Raw genomic sequence first — 22,861 nt, forward strand, 5'->3', positions numbered from 1 at the left:
CTACCCCCTCCCCCCAAAGTATGCAACCGGATAAGGAGCAAGGTAAAAGAGTCTTAACTGGATTTTAGAGAGAAATAACACCCTTGAGAGGGGTCTTGTAAATTGACAGATTTTACAAATAGCATTTAATAGGAATTTTAAAGACATGGTGTAGATAATTTTTGACTGGAGAACTTAATTGATTACAAACTGTATAAAAAGAATTTGAGGTCATTTTCTTTAGAGGTTATAGACCTCTAAAGAATATAATGAATTGAGCTGCCTGTGAAAGCCCCTTTTCCCCCTAATGTCTTATGATAAAAGCTTCTGAAGAATCATATTTCCAGAATTTGTTTTTCCTTCTTCCACACTAGTATCTTCAGATTGTAAGAAACAGATACATAATGAAACTTCTGCTGGAAGTGGAAGAGACTCATCAGCTATACAACAAAATTGGTCACTCCAAGATCATTATAGGATATATTCACCTATGATATACCAAGCCCTCTGTGAGCATGTGCAGACTCAAATGTCACTAATGAATAACTCAGCTTCAAAGAATAACCCTAATGGAATTCGTGCTGTACCTTGCCACACTGTGTCTGGTTCTGGTTAGTATGAATGATGTTTTTAAAACTCTAATTAAGTTGTCTGATAATTGTATAAGCAGTCTGAGATGTGAATGATTTTTTCCTCCTTATCTTATAGAAGCTCAGGAAACTCCACATTCTAGTTATGGCTTATCTACTTCCACACCAGTCCAGTTACCTCAGCAGCCACTCCACCCTTTAATGGTTCATTCTGTAGGTACAGTTTATATGCTATACAAGTAATTTGTTTTTAGAAATTGTTATCTTAAGAGAGAACATTGAAGGTATTGATTGTATGTATCTTAATACTCTAGGATGTGTAAAGACCAATTATTTTTTCCAAGTTATTTTTTATTTCCCAAGTTTTTATACCTATTTATTAAGAACAAAGGGGGTGGGGGGAGAGGGAGAGGAGATCAATAGAAGAAAGAAATCACTCATACCCACTACCCAAACACAATAGCTGTTAACATATTGATAGAGCACTTTCCAATCATTTAATTTTCTATGTAGACTGTTTTCTGGTTCTTATTTGTTAAGTTTGCTTTAAAAAAAATACTTGTAATTAAATTTTATACAGTGTTATATTCTGCTTCTTTTCACTTAACATTTTATTATTAACATGTTTATTTATATACATCATGTAAATTTGTAATTAGTTGATTATACACTGTTTAGTCGATATACTATAGTCTGTGTAACTACTCCCCTCTGGCAGACATTTAAGCAACAGTTGTTTATTACCATTACGTTTCTGTAAGTTTGTGCAAAAGCTTTTTGAATGTTTGAGCCTATTTTCTTACAATTAAATTTCCCAAAGTAGAAGTTTGTTTTAGTCCCCAAGTGGACTAATTTTTGATGCCTTTACCTTTAAACCATGTGTGATATTTATAAATAATCTATTTTAGTCATGGCTTTATAGTGTTCACATTGAAGAGTAAACTAATTAACTTAAAAAACTGTAATATTGTGCTAAGGGGAAATCCAGCTTACTCACTGGTAAGCTGTAACTCCATCCTGGAAAAGTCATTTTCTAATATTTCTGGTTTGAGTTTATTATAATTAATTTCAGTGCTCACATTTTTGAAGGCTTACCTTGTTTTTTTCTTTCTTTAGGAAGTTCAGACTGATGGTGACAACCAATTTGCGTCACAGCATAAAACTGTTTCTGTGAACTGTACTGATATTTTAAGGAATACCTTTAGTACTAGTCTTGGTGTTCAGTGTAACCTGCCCCAAACTGACAAACCAGCTGTTCCAGCATTTCAGCAACTGGATTTTGCTAATGGAATTCTTCCACAAGAAGAAGCTCCTCAGGAACCAGACCTGTTGAAGTACTTCCAAACGTATATGAATCTGTTGCGTTCTCATTCAGACAGTCAGACACACCGAAGCCCCACTCTATTACAGCCAGCTTTCTTGGCCACTAATGAAGAAAATTGTGCCAAAGAACAAATTGGAGAGGTCACAAGTGAAGGAAAGGATTTAAACATACACATGCGAGATTCAAGAATAAAAGGTGTCCAGAAAGCAAAAAAGGAGAACCAGGATGATGAAAAAGTTATAACTATAAAGTATTTGTTGGGAGAGCTGAAGACCCTGGTAGCAGAACAAGGTAGATGAGTACTTTCTTTATAATTTCCTCTAGCATGGTTTTAATGCTGTGTAGCAATGCCATATTATTTAGTCCTCCTTTAAATTCAGAGTAATCGATACGGAGTTTGTGGTATTCTCCATGGAAATACATCTTGAGCTAATAAGAAAATGAGTTCTGCTAGTTTTATTTCTTACTTACTAGGTTTTGATCCCTCTACTGTGGATTTGAATGTACTAGGGAATATCAGGCAACAGCCTTACTTGCAAGTATGTATTCATTCTGCTTGATCCAAAGGGATTTGAAAAGATTCAGCTGAAGAGAATTGTAGAGATAAACTTGAAGGGATTAGAGGATCCCTAAAGATGATTAACTCCCTGGAGAAGACTGATAATTATTTTATTTTATTTTTAAATGTTTTTAATGATTTTTTTTTTTTTTTTTTTTTTAATCCTCACCCGAGGATATTTTTCCATTTTTCTGTACAGATAGAGTGGGAGGGAGAGAGAGAGAGAAACATCGATGTGAAGGGACACATCGAGTGGCTGCCACCCGCACGACCAACCAGGGCCGGGGACAAACTGCAACCGAAGTACGTGCCCTTAGCGGGAACCGAACCCGGGTCTCTCCGGACCGCAGGCCGACGCTCTAACCGCTGAGCCAAACTGGCCAGGGCGATTTTTTTTTTTTTTTTAGAGAAAGAGAGAAACATCGATGTGAGAGAGAAACATCAATCGTCTGGCTGCCTCCTGTGCACCCCCTACTGGGAATTGAGTATGCAACCCAGGCACGTGCCCTGATTGGGAATCGAACCGGGACCTCTCAGTCCATGGACAATGCTCAATCCACTGAGCCACACCAGCTGGACAATTTTTTAATTTTAAAATGATGTAGAGATGCCCTGGCCCATTTAGCTCAGCAGTGTGCATCGGCCCATGGACCAAAGAGTCTTGGGTTTGATTCCAGTCAAGGGCACGTACCTCAGTTGTGGTTCGTCCCAGGCTCTTGTTGGGGTCGTGCGAGAGGCAACCAGTTGATATGTCTCTCGCTCGTTCCCTCCCTCCCACTTTATCTGAAGATAAAAATGGAAAAAAGTATCCTTTGGTGAGAATTTAAAAATAAATAGATAAATATAAAAGATGCAGAGATTATTTTCCCATTGTTTCTTTAATAACCAACTGTTCTAATGTTTAACAAATCTCACTGTGAGAAGTAACCCAAACCTTTATATAGCTTTTTCGTTTTACTTTTGGGTTTTATTTTTAATTAAATCAAGAAATATATTTTAAGTGGAGTTATGAGATAGTTGAGTCAAATTGTATTCATTTGTTTGCATTATGTGTGTGTATTCTAAATAATGGCTTTTGCTTAGAGTGAGTTACAGATTTGTCATCTTAGAAAGCATGGTAATTGATTGTGGAAGCACTAATTGAATACCTGATATTTGCAGACTGACAAACAAAATATAAAATCTTAAAATGTATCTATAGGAATATAGCATTATTATTCCAGAAGTTTGATACATTAAAATCTACTTTCAGACCTTCAGTTTATCACTTAACCAAATACTTAATCATAGTAACAATAATAATAGTAACAATATTTGCTGTCACTTATTGAACATTTACCATGTGCCTGGCACTGTGCTGTGTTTTTTTTTCATCCTCACCCGAGGACACTTTTCCATTTTTTGTTCAGATAGAGTTGGGGGGGGGGTAGAGAGAGAGAACATCGATGTGAAAGGGACACATCGAGTGGCCATCTCCTGCACGACCCAACCAGGGCCGGGGACAAACTGCAACCAAGGTATGTGCCCTTCGCGGAAACCGAACCCGTGTCTCTCAGGACCGGAGGCCGACGCTCTAACTGCTGAGCCAAACCGGCCAGGGCTGTGCTAAGTGTTTTATGTGCATTATCTCATTTAATCCTCACAGCAACCTTATGAGGTACTGTTACTGCTTTCATTTTACAGATGATGAAACCTAGGCTTGGAGGACAGTATCTCATTTAATCCTCTTAGCAACACTATGAGGTACTGTTATCTCCATTTAACCATGCAGAAATTTAAGCTGCAAGAGTTAAGAAATTTGACTAAAGCTATATTGCTAGAATGTGGTGGAGCCCAGGTCACTGCCTCCAATAATTATGAGGAAAACCACTGTACTGTACAAATGATTGGTAAAAGACTGCTTAGTAATTGGGCACAGTTGTTTACTGTGTGCATAAACTTTTCATTAGAGTGTTAAAATACCCATATGATGAGTTATTTTTATAACTTAGAATATACTTCCTACTTCTTTTGGGTATCACACAGTTAATATTATAATTATTAAATGTTTCCAATCTATAAAATATTGAGTAGAAATGAAGGGGAAAAAAAATAAAAGGACAAATTATCTAAATTCCAGCCCTGGCCAGTTTGGCTCAGTGGTGAGAGCATTGGCCCACAGACCTGAGGGTCTTGGGTTTGATTCCCAGTCAGAAGCACATACATGGGTTGCAGGTTCGATCCCCAGCCCTGGTTGGGGTTTTGCGGGAGGCAGCTGATTGATGTGTCTCACATCATTGTTTCTCTCTTTTCCTCCCTCCTTTCCACGCTATTTAAAAGTCAATGGAAAAATATCTTTGGGTAAGGATTAAGAAAATTAAAAAATAAATAAAAAGTGATCTAAATTCTACCTCCTACCTGTTTCTGCAACCTTCAAAACCATCCAGTTCTCCCATTAATTAAAAAAAAGGGGGGGGGGGTACTGCTATCAAATGAGGTGTGACTAGTTGTGTTAAATCTCCTTTATAAAATTAAATAATAAAACCTCATCTTAGTATTCCCTCAATATTTTGCCAAATTGAATCATTTAAAGTGAATTATTTGCAACAGAATCAAAGACTATGTTGTAAATGTGAATACTGTGTCAATTATAGGAAACCCATTAGCAATTACAGGAGTCTCTAGTCCTTTGGCTATGTAAACTAGGAGACAAATGTAAACTATCTTCCTGTTAGACTCTTTAACTGAGAAATATCACTAATATAATAATGCTATGATTTAAGATGAATCTTTAGTGTCTGAATGTAACTTATTTAGAATTTTTCTGAATAATCAGGCAGCAGGAAAGAGGAAAATAGGGTTTGTGTATTAAATTTAGAAATAATTAAGTTGAGAGTTTATTTATAACAAATATGTACATATCTGAAAATTTTTCGTTTTCAGTAATGCACATGAATAATCTTACCCAAAAAACGACTTATAATATGTTTTTACTCCCTTCTGCCTTCTGCCTTTTGTAGAGGATTCAGAAATTCAGAGACTGATTACAGAATTGGAGGCCTGTGTATCTCTGCTTCCAGCAACAAGTGGAACCACAGATATTCAAGTTGAAATAGCACTGGCAATGCAGCCACTAAGAAGTGAAAATGCTCAGTTACGCAGGTAAGAATTGCTCTGAAATATTTTTGTCTTCATATAGAGATGTTCCATGGCCAGAACAAAGGTGCCAAATGAGATATCTAGGGCTCCATAAGAAAAATAGATTTACTGTGTTTCTACTTTTTCATCCCCATTTTTTAAACTTTGTTAGCATGTTTTAACATTTCCATTACTTCTGCTCAGTGGTACATATTTTCTCCCACCTCCCGTACCTCTATTATCACTGGTTGGTAGTGTATAGAGAGCAAAAAGAAGTACCTCAGGGTATTTATCAGGTTAGTCTAGGCTATACTATAGTAACAAAGTCCAAAATATCAATGGTATAACATAGCAAAAGTGTATTTCTCCCTCGCAGCAAGACTGGCTTGGGTCATCAGCGGCCTTCTTTCATCCTTTGACTCAGGACTTCATTTCCCTTCATTCGAAGGCCATTGTCTGAGTGTTTTCCAGGAAAAAGAGAACATAGATATGGCACACTGACTCTTACATGCCCAGCCCAGAAGTGACTATCTCACTTTTTATATTTCATAGGCTGAAAATAAGCATATGGCCCTCATATTTCCCACACAGGAAATGAGAGCCTGATATGTGTGAGCACTAGTAGCCCCATCATACTCAGGCATAGGAAAAAAACCCCACCTCATTTCAATTTCTTTTGACCATCTGAACTTACAGTGGCATTACAGTTTTAATTTGTTTAGAAAAGATGTAAACCAGGGTTCTAATCTTGAAATGAAGATATCACTTACATATTATCAATAACATCTTAAATTTGAGTGTTTCAGTGATGAACACCAAGGCCATCACCCCAGTGTCTGTTTATCACCCCAGTATACTTTGCAGAGATTTTGGCACATTTCTAGATGCTTCTGCAGCTCCGCAATGTGAGTGTGCCCTGAGAGGGCATTGCAGTTGCATGAGTGATAGAAGTTATACCAGGCAGTACCTGGAAAGGCCTGAAAAAACATTGTCAAGAAACCGGAAAGCAATAAAATAGAAATCCTAGCCCTGGCCATTTTGCTCAGTGCTTAGAGCATTGGCTCGTGGACCAAAGAGTCTAGGGTTCGATTCTGGTCAAGTGCATGTACCTCGGTTGTGGTTTGGTCCCTGGCCCTGGTCTGTCTGGGTCGTGCGGGAGGCAGCCAATCGATGTGTCTCTCTCACAACAATCTTTCTCTCTCTCTGTCTCTGTTTCCCTCCCACTATCTGAAGATAAATGGAAAAATGTCCTCGGGTGAGGATATAAAGAAAAAAGGGATCCTGGTTGTAAAGTTGCTTAAATTCATGGATCTGGTGCCTGCAGACATGACACCCAGTGAGATTTACTTGCTTAGGATTATTTCTCTGACGATCATTAGTCCCTAGATACTATGATATATGATAGGGTTGCAGAGTTTAAACTCTAATAACGTTGTCCTCATTTCTGGCCTAAATGATTTCTATACTAATAGCATTAGTTTTTCAAAATCAAAACCAGTATAAATAATAATAATGTTAATAGCCAATACTACTTCTTTTATTGGATGTTTCTTATGTACTAGGATAAAAACAACCTTTTTTTAAAAAATCCTCATGCAAGAATATGTTTTTATTGATTTTAGAGGGAGAGAAAGGAGGTAGAGAGAGAGAGAGAGAAACATCCATGTGAGAGAGAAACATCTATTGCTTGCCTCCTGTACACGCCCCCACCAGGGATCGAACCACAACCTGGATATGTGCCCTATCCAGAAGGGCGCTCCAGCCAGCTGAGCCACACTGACCCAGGTTTAACAACCTTTATATGTGTAATCTCTTTTAAAATCTCACAACAGCTCTGTAAGATAGGTATTGTGTTATTCTCATTTACAGATGAGGAAACCAAGGCACAGAGGTTATGTAACTTGCCCAAGTTCACATACCTAAGAAGGAACAGAAACAAGACTCAAACCTGGACAGTTTGATTTTTTAGAGCATAGTCCTCTTAATTTCTGTACTTTTACATTGCCTTTGCTAGGAAGTAGAGACTAACTTATTTATACTTCAATATTTAGGTGCATTTTGTGAAGCAAAAGAATATACTTTAAGCCATTTAAAATAAACAAGCATGTTTTAAAGTTACAACTATCAGATAATTGGTTTCTTAAGTAAATGACCAGAATTTAGTTTTAGAATACTATTTTAACATTGTGATCATGGGTAATGTCAATGGTTATTATTTATTTTTACTCCTTAGAACATTTTAAAGTTGTTTTATGAGCTTATTTTTAAACCCTTTAAGAAAATAATACTCACTACATTATTGGTCATTTGTTTTTAATTCTTTTAAAAAGTTATTAGTTTGGCCCGGCTGGTATGTCTCAGTGGATTGAGTGTCATCCCATGGACTGAGAGGTCTTGGTTCAATTCCCGGTCAGGGCACATGCACAGGTTACAGGCTCTATCCCCAGTAGGGGGCATGCAGGAGACAGCCCATTGATGTTTCTCTCTCATATCGATGTCTCTGTTTCTCTCTCCCTTCCACTGTCTGTCTAAAAAATCAATAAAAACATATTTTTTAAAAAGTTATGAGTTTGATGTCTTGAACTAATTCTTCAGACTCAGCATCAGAGTTTTTGGCTCTGTGTCCTTAGAGGACAAAGATTATATAGCATACTATTGCCACTAGTTCAGTGGTTCCTAAACGAAGTAGTACTGCTCCAAGGCACATCCAGAAAATTTGGAAATATACCAGGGCTTTTGGAGGTCACAATGAATGGGGCACTGCATACCTTTTGTGGGTAGGAACCTGGAAGGCTGAATGTGGAGCTCTGTGTCAGGAATCCCACATAAAAACTGTCCAGCCCCAAATGCCCATTTGCCTTGGAAACAATGCACCTAGCTATTTTTTTAAAGCCACAAGATAGCAATAAACTCCAAGAAAGCCCTGAAAGATCACTTTCTGGCTAAAAAGAACCATGTAGTTGCTAAATGTCCAAACAGAAACAAAACTGTTTTGTTTGAAAGTGCTGCAGAACACTTTTGAATGAGCCAGTGCATTCCAACTTTCATTTGTAATGGAGATTATGGTTGATTCTTTCTAAATTAAGATTTCCAGAGACACAAAAATTCCTATACTTGTACTGGAAACTTGGTTCTGCTAAAAAAGAGAGCATATATCTGACAAATTCTTCATTTTTCAATAATTACATTTTTAGAAAGTCAAGTTAACAGTAGAGAGTGCCTTAATATTTATAGGACAAGTTAGAATTCATGACCACTTCTTGACTTTAGACTCCAATACAAGACCGTTATGTACCCCCGCAGAACAAAAAAGTGAAATGGAGTGGCATTCAATTTTTTGGTTTGATCATTTGACAGATGGTAACATAATTCTTCCAGGTGGAAGCTACTAGAGAAAGACTAGATTATTTGTTTTTTATTTCACTTTATTTTTGAGTTAGAAGATGTAATGGGAAAGAGCCAGTGAGCTAAGATTTAGACATGCTGAATGTGTTATTTAGACCATCTGGCCACATGCATGGTACAAGTGGAACACAGGAATATGATCCAGGATAGAAATGTGGACTTGGGAGTTATTCATTGAACACATTTTTATTGAGCTTTTACTACATATCTGGCACTGGAGACAATGGTGATTAAAAGCAAATGATTTATTATCAGCGTAGAAATGATAAATTCACCAGGATGGTATAAAATGTGAACACAGCCAAAGATGAATTGCTAGGGAATAACAGCTTTTTAACACAGGAAGAGAAACCTGTGAAAGAAACCTGAGAAGGAACTAAAATGGAAGTGGCAAGAAAACTAGGAGAGAATGGTGTCACAAAATCTATGGGAAGAAATAATATATAGAAGGAGAGATCATTGCATTACATTCAAAATAAACTGACAAAAGAAACTAAGGTGATCAAGAATAAATATCCCAAGATGAATCGCCCAAAGAAAACACAAGTAAACTTGAAACAGTATTATAGTCTCCAGGAAATTAATAGAATCCTTTTTAGAGGCAGAAAAAGAGATTGAGAGAGAAAATTCTTAAAGACAAGACAATAAAAGAAGAAAAGTGAATATGATGAGTTCAGGAACATAAAAGAGATAAGCAAAAAAATATTATTAAAAAAGGAATGCCCCATTAGAAACAATAAAAAGTAAATAAACATGAAATCAGGGATATTATATTTCATAAGAACCTAAGCAATATGAAGACTGGGTGTTTTTTATTGATTTTAGAGAGATAGGAAGACAGAGGGAGAACATTGATTAGCCACCTCCTGCATGCCTCCCGACCCCCACTGGGGATCTGGCCCACAACCTGGGCATGTGCCCTGACCGGGAATCAAACTGGTGACCTCTTGGTGCAACCACTGAGCCACACCAGCTGGGCAAGGCTGAGTGTTTTTTGTTGTTGCTTTTAGGATTTATTGTTATTTCTGCTTCAGTTGCTACAAATTCATAGTGTCTCCTGATAGCGTTATGTTACTTCTCTTCCCAAATCCTTTTTAAAAATAATCTATTAATTTTTTATTGTGGTAAAATATATGACATAACATTTATCTTTTTAACCATTTGTAAGTGTACATTTAAGTTCTATTAAATATAAATGTATTCACAGTGCTGTCTTCCCATAACCACTATTTATATCCAAAACATTTTGCATCCCCAATATAAACTCTGTTCCTCTTAAACAGTAATTCTCCTTCTCTCTTCCCCTCAGTAATTTCTATTCTCCTGAATTTTTGTTTGTTGTTTGCTGCTGTATTTCCTGTTCTGAGAATTGTGCCTAGCACTCACTCTGATAAATATTTGTTAAATGACTGAATGCATAGTGGATAAGCTTGAAGAAATAATATAAAATTAAATTAAAAAGGAATAATCTAAAAATTATTACAAAGAAGATGATACATATGGAAGAGAAGCAAAATTGACATAGTGTTCCTGAAAAAGAGAACAGAACAAATGTATTAAAGACAATGTTTAAAAAATACATAAATAAAGGAAAATACACTAATCTACAGATATGTCAGAAGATCAGTAGGTCATATAGGATCCCAGAAAAACTATAAAAATGATCAACACCAGGACATATACCTTAGGTATAAGATAAAATTAACTTTTATAGACACTCAAAATAAAAGGCGTATCATGTATAAAGAGAAAATATCAGGCTGACTTCAGCCTTTTCACAGCAGTATTCATTGCCTGCAGATCACAGAATATAACTTACAAGGGGAAAGAAAATATGCCCAAGAATCATGTGATCCAGCTGCCCTTTTAGTTAAAGGCAACAGTCATATTCTCAAGTATGCAAGAATTCAGGAAATAGAGCACCGTTGAACTCTTAAAAAAATTGTTCAGTGACAAAGTCCAGTCAACCAAGAGTTGAATTTACATAAAGGAGTGGATTAGAGATGAATACTGAATCGAAGACAACTGTGAGAATTATAATTACAGAATATAATATGTTCGTAATCTTGACAATGTAAATTTTATTTATTTTTTATTTAGGAATGTGGGATTGTTTGGGGGTGTTTTTTGTTGTTGTTGTTGTTGAGTTTTTGAAATAGAGAAATATTTACCTAAAGTTCATTAATGAGTTCTGGTTTTACTTATTACTTTTCCTTCAGTTAAAATCACATAATCTTAAATTCAATACATATTATTTTTAAATGATGTTTGTAATAATAACCCATTATTTAAAATTTTTGTTTAGCTTATTTTTCTGTTTGTCTCTACTAGAAAAATATGTGAATAATATCTAGCAAATAATGATTAATATTCTGTTCAGGATTGTGCTAGAGTGTCTAGCCAGTGCAAAAAGGCAAGAAAAGAAATAGAAACCAGCCACATTGGGAAAAAAGAAGTAAAACTGTCTTATTTACAGGTGACATGATAGTTTTTGTAGAAAAGCCTAGGAAATCTACAAAAAAGCTACTAGAATTAAAAAAGAGCATAGCAAAGTTGTAGGAGATCAGTATACAAAAGCCAATTATATTTGTATGTATTAGCAATGAACAATTTGAAATGCAGTTAAAATAAATACAACTTATATTAGCATCCAAAAATACGAACACTTTAGGGATAAAATGGATAAAAGATGTATAGGACCTGGACAGTGAAAACTACAAAACATTGCTGACAAAACTTAAAGACCTGTATAAGTGAGAGAGAAATCACATCCATAGATATTTTCTTCCAGACTATTAATTCTAGAACAACTTTCAAATTTTCACATAAATTTTTTATTCTTCCCTTTGGTGGTTGCTAGATTTTGAGTCTTGCTTAGGAATGCCTTCCCCACTTCAATATTATGTAGATTCCTACCTAAAACTTGAATAGTTGGTTTTGTTTGCAAATTTTATGTTTAGGTGTTTACTACGTCTGGAATTAATACAAGTAAACAGTGTGATTCAGTAACAGAATTCATACTTTAATCTAGAATATTTTCAGGTAAGTAATTTTAGAAAGATACTAGAGATAACCTTTATTTAATGTTAACTTCTTAGAAGTAAAGGAAACACTTGTAATTCCCTTTGTATGTTCATATTTGTGAAGCAACTATATATTGTGAAGTTCATTTGTAGGGCAAAGTTGCTACATATTAGCATTCTCTTTACCTAAACAGGCCATTAACTTTTCCATCCAATAAAGACAAAATTAGAGACATAGATTTGCTTCCCAATTTTTTTAGTGTATGACAAACTAAGCAGATAGATGTCTGATAGCAGTCAGTCCCTGTAGGTATTCTAGTTCATAGTTATGTCAGATCTTTTAAAAACTAGATCATTCCAACAGTAATGAAAATACAGAGAAGCCCTGACCAGTGTGGCTCAGTTGGTTGGGCATAGTCAGTGTACTGTTTAGATTCCCAGTCAGGGCATTTCCTGGTCAGGGCACATGCTGGGTTGTAGGCTTGATCCCAGGTAGGGGGCTTGTAGGAGGCAACTAATAAATGTCCCACTATCACATGAGTGTTCCTCTTTCTCTCTCCCTTCCTCTCTCTCTAAAAATCAATACAAATATATATTTTTAAAATACAGAGAAAACAAAAGAAGAGATAGGAAATGAAAGAAGGAAACAAGGGAATCACTGGAAAGAAAAGAAAATGAAAAAGAGGTTAAGAGAAGTTATCCTTTTAATCTTAGGCCTACAAATAGTAGTAGTGTGGTTTTGTTTTGTTTATGTGGTTTTTCTGTCTTTTGTTTTGGGGATGATATGGACTTCTGCTCTCCTCCTGGGTGCCACCATTTGTGTTGTCTTTTTAAATAGGGTGTCAGATGTACACTGTTAAGTGAACTTGGGATTTTTGCATTCATATTTCTTCATTATTTCCTTTAGGCAATTGAGAATTTTGAACCAGCAACTTAGAGAACAAGGAAAAACTAAAAAGACATCTGGTTCACAGGAATGCAACCTTGAATGTAGGTAAAAGAACCTTAAGAACTTATGGTAAATTCTTTGTGGCTCTGGAAATATTGATAAAGAATTGAGCTTTCTTGCCCGGCCGGTGTGGCTCAGTGGATTGAATGTCATCCCATCTGAGAGGTCTCGGTTCATTTCCAGTCAGGGCACATGAACAGGTTTCAGGCTCTATCCCCAGTAGGGGGCATGCAGGAGGAAGCTGATGTTTCTCGCTCACATCGATGTTTCTATCTCTCTAAAAAAATCAGTAAAAACAATTTTTTTTCTTAAATTGAGCTTTCTTAATTATTATTATTATTATTATTTTAAATCTTCACCCGAGGATATCTTTATCTTCAGATAGAGTGGGAGGGGGAGAAAGAGACCTAGTGCAAAACATTGACATGTGAGAGACACTTCACCTGGTTGCCTCCCACACGACCCAGACCAGTGCTGGGGACAAACCACAACTGAGGTACGTGCCCTTGACTAGAATTGAACCCGAGACTCTGGTCCACGGGCCAATACTCTAACTGCTTAGCCAATCCGACCAGGGCAAGCTTTCTTAATTATTTTGTCTTAAGTGTGCTTTTTTTTTTTAAATCCTCACCCAAGGATATGTTTTTATTGTTTTAGAGGGAGAGAAAGAGAAACATTGATGTGAAAAGAAACGTCAATCATTTGCCTTCCATATGTGCCCCAAGCAGAAATCGAACCTGCAACCTAGGTTTGTGCCCTGACCAGGAATCAAACCTGAAACCTTCTGGTGTACGGGATGATACTCCAACCAACTGATCCACTGGCCAGGGTAGACTTTCTTTTTAATCAAAGATTTTAAAGAAATGAATAATACTCCTTATTAAAACTTAAAATCGCCCTGGCCGGTTTGGCTCAGCGGTTGCCTGAGGACCAGAGAGTCCTGGGTTCAGTTCCTGCTAGGCCCTAGCGGCTAGGGGCACGTACCAAAAAAAAAAAAAAGAGAGAGAGAGAAAAAGAAGACAAAACTTAAAATATGTTAGAAACAGAAAAATAAAAGATCCATATCACTTCCCAATAATATATCCCTATTTCTTTTAAAGAAGTTATACAGTATTTCCTTTTATATATCCTCTGTTAATATAATTAATTCATTTCACAAATAGTTACTGAGTACCTATGATGTAATACTAGGGAATACTAGAACTATGTAAGTACTTTTCTTTTTTAGAAGTGAGATTTGTATGGTACATACTTTTCTGTAGCTTGCATTATTTATTTAACATGTAGTAGCATTTTCCTCAAGCGAAATACATAAATATGTTTTTTTCTATTTAAGAACTACTTGGAGCCCTGGCCGGTTTGGCTCAGCGGTTAGAGCGTTAGTCTGTGGTTCAGACCCGGGTTCGGTTCCTGCTAGGGCCGCGTACCTCAGTTGCAGTTTGTCCCCAGCCCTGGTTGATCGTGCGGGTGGCAGCCACTCGATGTGCCCCTTTCACGTCGATGTCTCTCTCTCTCTCTCTCTCTTCCTCTCTCTCCCTCCCACTCTGTCTGAACAAAAAATGGAAAAATGTCCTTGGGTGAGGATAAAAAAAAACAAACAAAAAACTACTTGGAACCCTGGCTGGTTTTGCTTAGTGGTTAGAGCATTGGCCAGCGGACCAGTGGGTCTCGGGTTCAATTCTGGCCAGGGGCACATACCTCGGTTGCGGTTCGTCCCCAGCCCTGGTCCGGGTTGTGCAAGAGGCAACCAGTTGATGTGTCTTTCTCACGTCAATGTTTCCCACTCACTCTCTCTCCTTCTTCATCTCTCCCTCCCACTCTATCTGAAGATAAATAGGGAAAAAAAACCAAACAACTACTTGAATATTCTGCTTATATGGTTATATTCATAATGTATTTAAAGTCCTCTGCTGATAAATATCTAGGTATTTCCCCTATTTCCGAAAGCAGAAAGTGCTACAGTGAAAATCTTATACATGTGTCTTTGTATATGTGGGTGTGCATTTTTACAGAGAATAGTAGAATTGATGAATCAGTGGGTATATATCATTGCAATCTTGACAGATATTACCATATTGTCCTTATGGATCATGGAGCTTGAAGTAAAAGAAAAAACTATTAGTACTAGAGGAATTTTTTTTTTTCTTCTAATCCTTACTCGAGGACATTTTTGCATTTATCTTCAGATAGAGCGAGAGGGAGAGAGTGGGGAAGAGAGAGAGAGAAACATCGATCTGAGAGAGACACATCAAGTGGTTGCCACCCACACACCGGGGCTGGGGACAGACTGCAACTGAAGTACATGCCCTTAGCGGAAACCGAACCCAGGACTCTAGTCCACAGGCCTACCCTCTAACCGCTGAGCCAAACCAGCCAAGGCTTATTTTTTTTTAATTTCGGGAACTTTTTCTAAGTCTGAGAAAAACTCAGATTTCACAAAGGAAAAGACTGATAAAATATATCCCAGATTTTTTTTTATTTTCTGCACAGCAAAATTATAAATACATTCAAAATGCATCGACAAAATGGGGAACATTTTTTTATTTTTTATTAAATGATATGGCAAAGGCTTGATTTTCTTAATATTTGGAATAAGAAAAATACAAGCATCCAGCAGAACATGCACCTCATAAAAGTGTTCAACTTCACCAATGTAATTTTGGAAAAGGTCATTTGATCCTACTCTGAATAAATGTTGGGTGGGTATAGGGAGGGAGAGAGGAGGCCAATATGGAAAGTAGGGAGATCAGTGGTTCCCATTTTAAGTAGCTATTCTCTTTTTATTCTCCAGGCATTTACTTATTGTTTCCTTGAGAGCATTTATTGCTATTTATAATTACCTGTTTGTTACCATCTCTATGAGAGCATCGACCATGTCTCTGTTGTTCACCACTGTATTCCCAGATTTTATTGCAGTGCCTCAAACAAAGTAAGCGTTCACTGAAGGCTGCATTTTTTAAGTGGATGGTGTCACATAGATAGCCATGAAAAGGAATGTGGTAACCCTGTGCTAAATTATAAAATCTTAAGGGAGGAAAAAAGGCAAGGTTAGAAACTGGATATATTATAGTATGACTCAGTATGTTTGAATATTTATGTTATGCAAAAGTATTTTCCAGAAAGTATTTTCAAAATTAATAGTGATTGCCTCCAGGGGAAAGTTGAGGTGGGAGTGGGAGAGAGACTCTTAATTGAGAATCATTGGTATTATGTGGTTTTTGAAATTTTGAAAAATTTGTGTATGTATTATTCTTTCATTTAAAAAGGTAAAAAAAAAATAGCACGGCCGAAGTGGCTCAATGATTGAGCATCGTCTCATGCACCAAAAGGTTGCTGGTTCAATTTCCGGTCAGGACACATACCTGGGCAACCCATCAATGATTCTCTCTCACATCGATGTTTCTCTTGCTTTCTCTAAGCATATCCTCAGCTGAGGATTAAAAAAAAACAAACGTTAAAAAAATTGTTTTAATGCCCCAAATAATCAATTGGAGAAGAAAGGCATGACTTTTGGCAAATAATTTTTAAAAATTCATTTGGTATTAACATGTAATTAATTGTTAAGCAAAATCAGTAAATTTTAAACCTTTTTTTTTAAACAGCTCTTTTCCAGGTTTGTACTTTATAAATTGGGGAAACAATGATTAGATCTGTTTTGTCTTATAGTGTTTTCCCTTCAATCATTGAATAAGTCACTGCAAAATCAATTACAAGAGTCACTAAAGAGCCAGGAATCACTACAGAGTAAAAATGAAGAGCTTTTAAAAGTGATTGAAAATCAGAAAGATGAAAACAAAAAATTTGCTGATATATTTAAAGAGAAAGATCAAACTATACTTGAAAATAAACAGCAATTTGACATTGAGACAACCAGAATAAAAATTGGTATGTATTTGAGCTGTAGTTATGGTCACCTTTTTAAAAAAATAAGAAAACTGAAACTTATTTGTCATTTTAGAATTGGAGGAAGCTTTAGTCAACGTGAAAAGCTGCCAGTTTAAGTTAGAAGCTGCTGAAAAGGAAAATCAGATATTGGGAATAACTTTACGTCAGCGTGATGCCGAGGTGACTCGACTGAGAGACTTAACCAGGTAACGTTTGACATTTGAATAACTGCTCCTTTTAATAGGTTTACCTGTAAACTTCAAAATAATTTTAGGCCTGCTCTCTTTTCCTTATTTTGTCAATGTTTTTGCTAATTTTTAATGTTGTTGTTTTGTTTGTTTTTCTATTTCAAATAAGTTAATTTAGAAGATCAGACCCTGGCAGATGCTTTTTAAAATGATTTTAGGAAAAGGGCTCTGGTGAAGAGCTAAAGACTTGTTTAGCAAAATGGTTAAGAGCTTTCTGGCTCTGATGCTAGAGAGAGACCTGAGAGAACTCTGCCATGTTTTAGCTATTGACTTTGAGCAAGTTTATCTCTCTGAACTTTATCTATAAAGTGGGGACATGAATAGGGTTGATGGGGGCACAAAGAAACAACTCAGGAGAAGCAGTTAGCATATAGTAAGCCTTCATGCCATGTGATCCTGGACAAGTCATTTAGCCTCCTTGAGCCCTGTTCATCAGTAAAATGAGTTGGCAGCTACCCTTGAAATCCCTATGTTCCTGAAGAAGTCTTTACTCAAATAAAATCACCTCACTCAATTTTCAGATGATATAGCACATGATATATACTTATAAATTTTAGTTTTCTCGTTAGACATTTGCAAAGAATTGGATTTTCAACTACTTTTTAAAATCCCAGAAGGGAAGGAATTAATCTTGGGCCTGAGTATCCTCAGATCTGCACATACCTTTGAATGATCCTGGAAGTTCATAGTTCCACATATAAAACAATCTTGACTATAAAACAATCTCCTTTGTATTTTAAATGAGGGGATCCATTTTGAATTATAAACTTTTAGGAAAATAGATGAAATAATAATATATATGTAATATTTAATTTATTAGTTTAGTTTTATAAACATAGCATAGAAATACTGCTTTTTGTCCACATTTATATTTCAAAGAATAATTTCATTCAAACTTTATTGAACAGTGGGAAAAGCAAAAGGCTTCTTGTATCCACAGAGTATTATAATTAATTAGGCTTTAGTCATCATTTCTAAAATATTGGCCTATACCACTCTTGTTCAAAGTGAAGTAATTGAGAGAATTTTCTTTCTTATGAAAGTCTTTATAAGGTTTCCAAAGAAATAACATCTCTTCTGAGGTTACTTTTGGGGTGAAAACTGTTATTAAGTATTTATGGTAAAAGAAGCCAGTCACAAAAGGCAACATATTGTGTAATTCCATTTATATGAAACGTCCAGAATAGGCAAACTCACGGATATAAAAAGTAGATTAGTTGCCGAGGGCTGAGGAAAGAGGGGAAGAATAGGGAGTGACTGCTAATGAGTATAGAATTCCTTTTTAAGGTGGTGAAAGTGTTCTGAAATTAGAGATGACGGTTGTACAACTCTATGAAATACTAAAAATCACTAAGTTGTTTAATTAATTTTTTTGTTGATCCTTATCTGAGGATTTTTTTTTTTTTTTAAATCCTCACTTGAGGATATTTTTCCATTGCTTCCCCCCCCCCCCCAGATAGAGTGGGAGGGAGAGAGAGACAGAGATGTGAGAGAGACACATCAATTGGTTGCCTCCTGCATGACCTTAACCAGGGCTAGGGATTGAACCTGCAACTGAGGTCTGTGCTCTTGACTGGGAATCAACCTGTAACTCATTGGTGATGCTCTAACCTCTGAGCCAAATGGACCAGGGGCTGAGGATACTTTTCCATTGATTTTCAGATTGAGTGGAAGGGAGGGAGGGAGAGAGAGAAACATCAGTGTGAGAGAGACACATCAGTTGGTTGCCTCCTGCATGACCCTCACTGTGGCAGACACTACTCACTCCAGAGAGACCCCCATCCCTCCCTTCAGAAGCACCCCCCCACACACACCTTTTCCCTCTTAGTTGCTCACAGAGGACTAAGCGGTAGTAGGTCTTGTGTGTGCTGTCCCCTGTGTCTCTCACATGGTCGGGGCCGCAGTGGGGCAGTAGCTAAATTGGGGAGGTTGTTCTTTTCCACCAGGAAAGACTGGTTTGCACTAGATTTATACAAGAACTGAGTGGGAGGAGAATTGGAACAAGAGGGAAGGTGTGTTTTTTTTTTTAATCCTCATCTGAGGATATTTTTTTCATTGATTTTTAGGAGAGTGGAGGGGGTGGGGGGAGAGAGAGAAACATCAGTGTGAGAGAGACACATCAATTGGTTGCCTCTCGCATGTGCCCCGACCAGGGCTGGGATGGAACCTGCAACCCAGGTACATGCTCTGGACTGGGAATTGAACCTGCAACCCTTCGGTCCGCCAGCCTATGCTTTGACCACAGAGCCAAACCAGCCAGGGCTAAGTTGTATACTTTTAAAAGGTATATTTAATATTGTATATAAATTATATCTCAGTAAACTTTTTTTTTTAAGTATATATGGTATATAGTCAATTTGGAAAAGAAAAACAGGACGGTAAGTCAGCATGGTCAAGGGTGATGAGTGTTTCCAGCACTCTAAGGTGCTTGATCCACAGCTCCAAGCTATAAATTAAGTAGAAGACCTAATTAACTGGGAGTTTGTTTCTCACAATTTTTAAAAAAAATTTATTTATTGATTGATTTTAGAGAGAGAGAGAGGAATGGAGAGGGAGAGAGAGAAAAAGAGAGAAACATCGATTTTCATTGTTCCACTTATTTATGTATTCATTGGTTGATTTCTGTATGTGCCCTGACCAGGGATCGAACCTGCAACCTTGGTGTATCGGGACAACACTCCAGCCAACTGAGCTACCCAATCAAAGCCTCACAATTTTTTATTCATACCACAAAATCCAACTCTTTTATTGGTGTGAAATCAGAAGCTGATATTATCTTTTATTTATAAAGTATTTTGACTTTTTTTTAAGTCCTATCTCTCTCATATTTATTGTTTTATTTGTCCTTATTTATGGAAGGAAGATTTTAATACCTGCATTTTTATAGATGGGAATACTGGTACCATACAAGTTAAATATCTATAGAAATTTGATAATAGATTTTGGACTAGAACTCACATCTTGATTCTTAGCTGTGTTTTCTTTTGTTCTTGCATGTCATGGCCTTACATAAAATAGTTTATTCCTGGTAACAACTTCATGGCTAATGTCGTCTAAGTAAACCTTAGCATTTTTACCTGGGAGATAAATGGATGGACTCATTTGCTTATTCATTTATTCAACACACATTTATTGTATATTATGTTTCAAATATATATGTGTGAAAAACACAAAAATATTTAATCACTTCAGTTGCTAAACATCTACATCATCAAGCAAAATGTTTATTCTAGTGCTTTGTAGGGAGATACACCTTCTGTAGTGCTGTGTAGGAAGATTAACATCTTTTTTAAAGGATAAACTGGACTAAAAACTATTTAACATGTGTGGTGCATTTGTAAAGAAAATTAACAAAAATGTAAGAACAGTTTCAGAGTAAGTAATAGTATAATTATTCCAGAAATTAGCATAAATGGAAGCCCAAAGCAATGAAGGGAGTTACCTGACTTTCACAGCTAGTTGGTGCCTAAGCTGGGACCTAAGCCAAGATTTTGGATTTCTTCTTCAGCCTTGCTTACTGCTTTGAAAAGAATAGCTTCTGTCTGAGAAAAAATGACACTCATTGTTGAGAGATTTTCTACCTTTGTACCTACGTATTCTTTCTAAATAACACACATTCTCTGCCTTTTCCAGTGTGTATTACGAATGAAAAAAGATTTTCTTGCGACAGGAGCCTTTTCTTAACATTTATTGTAACACAGAGCAAAGGAACTGAAAAAAGACTAATAATTCTTGTATATTATCTGCTCTTAGAAAAGACTGTCTAAACTATTAGATACACAGATGTTTTGTTCTCCTTTTCTTAAGACTCCCAAGAATTTTCCTGTCAGTTTTTTTCCCATTGTTGTCCAGGACTTTTTATTTCTATAACTGGCATGAATCCTGCCTCATGACTGCTAGCTCGTCCATTAGATGAACTTTAAGTGATTATAGAATCATTTGTGGGCTGGCTTAGCACAATGTCTTATAAGGGTTAGTACTACTTGTACATTTTCTGAAGATTAATAGCTTCAAATTGCAAGTACATGTACCTATTGATGACAATGTTGGTTTTGTCCTTTAAATTAAAAGCAAAACAAAACCAAAGAGTCTGTCTTTGAGCTTAATTGCATCCAAATTCACCCATGTTGGTTATTTATAATATGCTTGGTGACAGCATATGCAATTCAATTAGTTAGGAACATCTCCAGTACTATACTAGGCTACTGTGACAGCTTTAATTTTACTTTGACACTGAAAGGTAAACTAGCAACACCTGGCAGTACAGAGAAATAAATCTTCACATTCATCTACCTCATTCCTTGTCCCTGCAGTGATACACCTCAGTCAGATAGGTGTATGTCTTTTTATGTGTGTCTTAAAAAATCTCTTAGAAAAGAGATTTCACAAATTTTCTGAATGCCTTTCTCAGACTATTAGGGAGAGATCATGAAACTAGAAGATATACATACAAGTTCTAAACAAATATCCCCCTAAACCATCTCTCTCTCTCTTCTCCAACCTTTAATCATTTTGAAATGCATTTTATCATTCTTTTAGATTTTCCTGCAACACATATTATAAAACCAATAAAATGTTGGGAATATTAATATATTTTTAGTGAATAAGTGGAAAATCTTCTAATAGCTTCTGAGAGCACTTTTATATGTCCTGATAATTATTTAAATTTGTATATCTTTATAGCTAGGCAAGAGAGAACCCTGCATATCTTATGAAATGTGCCAGTTTTCTAGACATTAAAAATCATTGTGTTTAGTTGTACCCCATGTACAGATATGTTCACTTTGTGGCTATTTAGGTGCTTTACAATTTTGATGTATTCTCATTTTTTTAATTACAGAGATTTTTCTTTTAATTTCAGAGACAGTGGTAAGTCACATTTTGTTTATACACCAGAAGCTTAATGGTGGTTATTAATTTCCATAGACTAAGCTGTTATTAATGTCATTGCCTCTTCCTCCCTTTCTTGATCACTGATTTTGTCTACTGCAAAGATAACATTTTTATTTCAGTCTGGAAAGAAATCTCACTATAACTATATATTCCTTTATCAAAAATAAATAAAAATTTCAGTATGCAGTTCTGATTGAATTAAAAATATGTTTTATTGATTTTTAGAGAGAGAGGAAGGGGGGGGGAGAGAGAGAGAGACATCAATGTGAGAAAGAAATATCAATTGGCTGCTTCTGCATGCACCCCAACCAGGGATCGAACCCGCAACCTGGGTGTGTGCCCTAACCCAGAATCTAACTGGCAGCCTTTTGGTGCACTGAACAACACTCAACCAACTGAGCCACACTGGCCAGGGCACATTTTTTTTTTTTCTTTTTTTTTTTTTTATCCTCACTTCAGGACATTTTTCCATTTTTTGTTCAGGTAGAGGGGTTGGGAGACAGAGGAAGAAAGAGAGAGAGAGAAACATCGACGTGAAAGGGACACATCGAGTGGCTGCCTCCCGCACGACCCAACCAGGGCTGGGGACAAACCACAACCAAGGTATGTGTCCTTAGTGGGAACTGAACCTGGGTCTCTCTGGACCACAGGCTGATGCTCTAACTGCTGAGCCAAACCAGCCAGGGCCATTTTTTTCTTTTGATAATAGCTCATTAGCTTCTTGGAAGAGATATGAGAAAAAATAGCAGGAACCATTACCATTTGAAAAGCAATCAGAATTCAAAACAGCATGTTTAAGATGACAGTGTAAGCAAAGTTGGAAAAAGTAATTTTTTTTCTTTTGTAGGAAAAAAAAATCACTCATTCTGTATTCCAGAGATATAATCAC

The 22,861-nt window shown here is 36.4% G+C and overlaps 1 protein-coding gene across 3 annotated transcripts in view; it reads left to right on the forward strand.

The window, feature by feature from the left end:
* The window catches only part of CCDC14 (coiled-coil domain containing 14), a 43,116-nt gene that overhangs the window by 17,194 nt on the left and 3,061 nt on the right, over positions 1 to 22,861 (forward strand). For all 3 annotated transcript variants that reach the window (XM_036243832.1, XM_036243834.1, XM_036243833.1), the window contains exons 6-12: positions 354 to 590; positions 688 to 782; positions 1,686 to 2,184; positions 5,452 to 5,593; positions 12,905 to 12,987; positions 16,613 to 16,831; positions 16,905 to 17,037. In XM_036243832.1, the coding sequence (XP_036099725.1) occupies positions 354 to 590; positions 688 to 782; positions 1,686 to 2,184; positions 5,452 to 5,593; positions 12,905 to 12,987; positions 16,613 to 16,831; positions 16,905 to 17,037 (1,408 nt within the window). The remainder of the gene's footprint in view (positions 1 to 353; positions 591 to 687; positions 783 to 1,685; positions 2,185 to 5,451; positions 5,594 to 12,904; positions 12,988 to 16,612; positions 16,832 to 16,904; positions 17,038 to 22,861) is intronic.

The sequence above is a fragment of the Molossus molossus genome, unplaced genomic scaffold (assembly GCF_014108415.1).
Source record: "Molossus molossus isolate mMolMol1 unplaced genomic scaffold, mMolMol1.p scaffold_m16_p_5, whole genome shotgun sequence".
NCBI lineage: Eukaryota > Metazoa > Chordata > Mammalia > Chiroptera > Molossidae > Molossus > Molossus molossus.